Below are 6075 nucleotides of genomic sequence, written 5' to 3'. Positions count from 1 at the left end.
GATGGCCAGTGTAGTGGATGACGGTAAGATAGAAGTGGGGTCTCCGTTTGGTGGCGGCAACGGTGATATCTCAGTGGCCGTTGGTCATTCAACAGCTGAGAAGAGTTTATTCGGGTCTACGTTAGTTTCAGCAGAACATTAGTTTCAGCATGAGTAAATTTGATTTTTCAGCTCTTTGTTTTCAATCTTAATCTCCTGTATTTTAGTCCATGGTATTAATTCCCAAAATGCTGATGTGTCACAATCTGATTGGTGGGCTGGTATTATGAGATAAACAGATGGGCTGTTTAGCGTCTCTCAAAAAAATAAAGGGGAAATTCTTCAAATATGTGCTCGGGAAAAGGCGTTGATGATGGAGAGAGGGACTCCGATAGACTTCCTTTCTGAAGACTTTCAACCATTTTACTTAACTCTCTTTATTCTTCGAAAATATTTGGAGAAATTTGACATGGTTTCTCATTTCTCTCTTTGTAACCACGGAAGGCGGGGGGCTAAGCCCACAGATTTTGTTGTTCTAAAAAGCCAACAGAGTTTGGGCCTATTTGGCGAACCAAGATCGCAGGCTTAGGTCATGGAGTCTTGGATGATGGAAGTCGTTTCGAGCCCGCGTCTCGTTCCTCAGGAGCTCTTTGTTTTAACATTCAAAACTCAAGTCTCCAATTACCATTGGTTACAAAGCCCAACTCTATTGTACTTCTTGCCACTTTTGAAGCATTGCATTGGGTAAGACTCGATCGTTCGAGCATGCTGATATTTTTATTCGTACTGCCCAACGTGACATTATAATGTAGACGTGGCTTACTAAAAAAAAATTGCTAGAAAACATAAAAAGAAGGATACTAAAATTCTAAATTCTCTAAAATTCCCTCTATGTTTGCCTTTTTAATTTTTTAAATAAAGCCACATCGTGATGCCACGTATCAACTAGCACTACCATTTAGGTGGCATGCTAGCATCTCTCTTCTATTTATCGATACATCAAACACACTACTGGCGTGAAAACGTATCCACTAACAACATAAAAAACAATTTGTGTTTTAAATTTTATATCATACCATAAACGAAGTGTTTATACAACGATTTCTAAATAACAGAACTCTTTGAAAATACATCATCTTCAGCCGAGCTAAAGATCATTAGTCATAACCTATAAAATGATCCATCCATGGACCCACCAACAACCCCACAACAGCTCAACCTTGCATTGCCATTTGAAGCACCATGGCTCTATGCGTACCTTCCAACCTTATCTTCTAATGCCCAGCTCCATAATGACACCCAAGGTATGCCGACAAGGAAAACATTTGGATTGCAAATTCTCCCACTAATTATACATGATCACAAGTATCCCACGCTCAAAATAAATAAAATGTCTCCCTACAATCCATAATGATAAAGCGACTAGGGTCCCCTAATCCCCCACCTACCTTGACTTCAAAAGGACTCTCCTCTGTCATTCCCTCTCAATAAACTACATCTCTTACCAGTTCAACGTATGTATCCACAACTAATTAACAAAGGGAGAACTGCAAGAAGTAATTCCACAAGTTAAAAACCGAGAATTGTAAAGGCATATTTCCATTGAAGTAAAAATAGAGGATTTTACAGAGCAGAAACGCTGCAACCTTCCCAAGCAGCGATTTTTTTCCTACCCATAAGACAATATCAGTGAAATTAATCTGAAAGACAGTAATTTTCTATTTTGCCTATCTTTTTTGCTCGACTCTAGAGAACCCTAGTAAGTATCAAGATCAGAATGCCATTAAAGCTTTAAAGTCAAGGTTGAAATTGAAGAAGAATGAATCAAAGAGGAAGACGGAGGGATATAATGGCTTTGTCTGGCACTTCTGCTTGAAGGAGGTAGAGGATTAGCAGAAGATGCAAACCTACTTGACTGGCTCCGGAATTTCTTCTTCTCTCTTTCATAGACCCTATCTCCCGATTTAACTTGCCGAACTTTTGCTTCACTGACACCTGCCGGAAGGACGCAATTGCAGAGAGAACCTGTAATTCATTAAAAAAGAAAAGATGATTATTATAACATTATGTCGCATCTTCTTTTTTTTTTTATAAGTGAATGTCGCATCTTCTTTTTGCTTAAGTGAATAAACGGAGAACTATGGCTGCGGATGTTCATAAAAGTGGTTCTCATAAAGTGTCTTTTCCCTAGTATATCTAACCAAATATCTGATTGACGCTTTTCATTATTGATGTGAGAGAAAATCTACACAAAACAGCAATGGATTGGCTAAATAGGGCAGGTATGAAACAAAATGAATCAAACAATTGAATTCAGCAGAGTGAAATTAAAATGTATGCAATTTTCAGAAATAAAACCAGAGCTCATTTCATGATGCCGTTTGAATCTTGTTTCCTAATCTCTACTATCTGTCACTGAAAATTAGCCGCTTATTCATTCCTGAAAACAGCTTTGGTAGCAAGAGCTCAAATTGGGATGTTGAAGAACATAAAATGACAAGAAAACACAGTGGAACATAATGATAAAATGCATGCTAGAATTGGTTATGATATCTGTGGGTAAAGGAGAACCATTTGAGGGCCATCAATAAAATTGGGATACCGTCTTCTTCTTTGAAAAAAGAAAAAAAGAAAAAAAAAAGGGAATCACTAATCTCATACTCATGGTAACTTATGGGTAGTCACGTTAAAAAGGAAGAAAGCTGTGTTTATGAATTTGAAGGTCTTCTGTTGTCAAAGCAGCAGTAATACTTCAAAGGGTCTATTTCAAATTTCCAATTGTTGCATCAATGACTTTGTCACCTTGGCAGTTGCAGAAAGGTGGAGTTTGAGCAATGGCGTCAATTCCGGTGAAAAATGTGGCGTTTTTCCACCTTTGGCAACAGAAAATCCACATTTTTTTTTTTTTGATAAGTGACAAAAAATCAACATTGTTAAAGTTCTAGATTTAAAAAAAAAATAAAATTATACAATGTTCTAACAAGTAAACGGTTCATACATTCAAACAGCAATAGAAATTTACAACAATGCAATCTTATGGTCAGTTTCTTACCAAGTCGAGCGAGTCTGTTGACCCACCTAGGAATGGGTTTTCCTGTCAATCTGGTACAAACGTCATTGCAGAAATGGTTGCAGTTCTTCGTGATAAGATGGTAAGTGTTTCCATAGTACCCTTCAGCTAATTTCTCCATAAAGGCACGGACCTCCTTGGAACCTAGATCAGTTCTTCCTATCAATATCGATTTCCTGAATGTGAAACCGGGACAACGCTTTGGTTCCACTTCAAAAACCCCTGAAGTTCCATGATCGTGTGCACCAAATGCGTATTCAACATCATGAACTGTACCAAAATTAACAAGAAAATCACACAACTATCGAAAAAGTAAAAATCTAGAACTGCTTAGGATTTGATGGAGTTAACAAAGAAGCATATCTACTACATAATTTAATTCCCTCATTTACCATTTATTTGCTTGCCGAAAATTAAGAGTCACCAAATAGTTTCGACCATAATTTTCTTGTTCGCCGGAATACTAAGAAACTCGAGCCAATCCAAATAAAGTCACACAGTTAGATATATTTAATTAAAGCTTTTCTTTTCCTCACTTTCCAACAAAGAAATAATCATGCATTCAACACAATTACTTTTCTTTGGAATATATCACTCCTTACCCGATCCCACTTACAAAAAAAAAAAAAAAAAAAAGAAGCCTAAAGACGCATATTAATAAAAATCTCCATGGTAAATTCACCAATTTCTAAGCATCCAAAAGAAAAGAAAAGAAAATCTGGGTTTCCATCACTCAGCTACTAAACAAACAGACTACAGATCTGAACTTGAACCCAAGAAGAAAAATGCAACGAAACATGGAATGATAGGCATCTTATGACAGCCCCAAGTTCAATTAGCCGTTAAAAACCCAACTTTTCGTTTCTCTCATTAATCTTCCTTCACTATCTCAGCACCGAAAACCCTCAAAAACGTTAAAAATAAATAAACATCCCATGATTTAAAAAAGGAAAATAAACAGATAAATATAATAGCCCATGCTATAAAAGAATCTCACCTTGCACGCCGGAATGGTAGACCCCAAGGCCGAGCCAGTACGCGTAGCCATTAATCGGCGTCAGATCGTAAACATTGAGATAAACTGGCACTGTCCCTTTCTTCTTCTTCTTCGCCAGCGATACCATTCTACACAACATTCTTGACCCTGGATACTGTCGCTTCCGGGAAGAAAAACAGGATTTTGGGGTTTAGACAATAATTTCGAGGAATTCGAGGGGGTACAAACAAGGAATTTTGGGTAGTCGTCGGAATTTCTAGGTGAGCTTTATTTATTACTTTTTTTTCTGGGAAGAAAGATCTTCTAACTTGTGCTCTTCTGCAGCCGAACCCGAAAGTGCCTTTAATGCGTGCTTTTCCATCGGGACAATACTCCACTACCTCTTGAATCCTGATATTTTATTTATTTATATACTTATAAATATAAATTTATCAATTTTCACCATCATACTTACTACTTAAAATAATTTAAATTATTGCTATTACTCAAAAATTCGAGAATTTCATAAATTAATAAATTGCTTCTGATTTTTTTCTCCCTCTCTTTAATGTCTGCATGCTGAAAAATTAAAGATAACATCTCATCATTTTTACAGACTTTAATAGAATATTTCAGTATATCTAATTTATTTAGAGTATTTATTGTATTATTTGGTATAATTTTTACAATTAATAATTATTTAAAGTTAAGTGCAAGAATTAATTAAGGTGGGCATGCATCATTTAGGTTGAATTAAAATCAAAGTCATGAATATAGGATTTAGAGTAGATATTTTTTCTTCTTTCTTTACATGATTCCAATAGCTATAGACCTTGGACTCACCACTCAATGAAATGGGGAACAAAAAAAAAAAAATCTAATAAAGTAATGGATGGGATGTAGTCTAAGGTTTGTTTATTTTTTATTTTCTAAAAAATAAATATATATAAGTTGAGTGGCTCCAACGAATCAGATTCTTATTTATTTTAAGATAAATAATAATAATTATAATAATAATTAGTCCAGAAGAATTGAGGAAGAAAGGAAAGGACATGATTAAGAAGATGGGTGGACAACTGGACATGATGAAGAAGATGGCTCCAGGCCGGGGGAACAGAGACGCACGCGGAGCAGCATGGTGTGTGGGCTGCCCCCACGCGCAAACGGTTTTATATATTATTAATTAATGCTTATGCTTTTGGGCCCAAAAACAAAAACAATTTCCATCTAAATTTTAGACCACACAGTTACCTATGGTTATCAGAAGATAGATGATTCTTCTCTGCATATATTAATATTAATTTTATATTTTAATAAATATTTATGAAATTCACGTGTTATATGTATTTCATTCTTTCAATATAGATTTTATAATTTTTTGTATATATCGATACGTTGCAGTTGGTAAATGATCTGGGGATGGGCTCTTGTCTTAAAAAAAAAACGAATGATCTGGGAATGGGTTGGTTGGGCCCAATTCAATTAGTATTAGTTATTCCTGCAGAAAAGTTGGGCTTTTGCCGGCCTCACTCTACTAAATCAGTATGATAACAAACTTCTCAAGGAAACATTGATATATAAAAGTGCTTTTATATATTAGTCAGATTTCTACCAACTATTTAAGTGGGATCAAAGACTGACTAGGCCTTACGTGGGACCTGATTTTAGGTGGGAGGGAATATTTTTCACACACATCACACATTGTTAGTTCCATGCTTATGAAAATAAGATTAAAATAAGGGCGCTTACCGTCGGAAGTGACTGCTAGTTTATTCTTTTTTTTTTTAAAAAAAAAAAGAAGACAAATTCATTAATAATAAATGTTTTTTTTTTAAATAAAATAAAATGTCAACCACTGGGGGCAAACCATCATTTTTCTTAAAATAACTGGATAAAATCAAATAAATTTTAGAAGCAATACGGTTGCCTCTTGATTCTTGTTCGGAGCCAAATAGATCATGATCAGGACTAATGATATTTTGGATTGCATCTTAAGATGATCAAGACCTACCTAATTTGTCTTCAAGGAAACTAGCATGCATTAGGATGT

The 6075-nt window shown here is 35.4% G+C and overlaps 1 protein-coding gene across 1 annotated transcript; it reads right to left on the bottom strand.

Moving 5' to 3' along the window:
* Positions 1–1562: 1562 nt before the first annotated feature.
* LOC122319085 (deSI-like protein At4g17486) lies at positions 1563–4434 on the bottom strand. Its single transcript, XM_043136973.1, has 3 exons — positions 4047–4434; positions 3032–3319; positions 1563–2004 (listed from the first exon to the last, which is right to left on the bottom strand). Exons 1-3 carry the CDS (start codon positions 4183–4185, stop codon positions 1763–1765), a joined length of 669 nt encoding a protein of 222 aa, XP_042992907.1. The 5' UTR covers positions 4186–4434; the 3' UTR covers positions 1563–1762.
* Positions 4435–6075: the final 1641 nt, after the last annotated feature.

This window comes from Carya illinoinensis, chromosome 8 (genome assembly GCF_018687715.1).
Source record: "Carya illinoinensis cultivar Pawnee chromosome 8, C.illinoinensisPawnee_v1, whole genome shotgun sequence".
NCBI lineage: Eukaryota > Viridiplantae > Streptophyta > Magnoliopsida > Fagales > Juglandaceae > Carya > Carya illinoinensis.
This window is presented reverse-complemented; position numbering and strand designations above follow the sequence as displayed.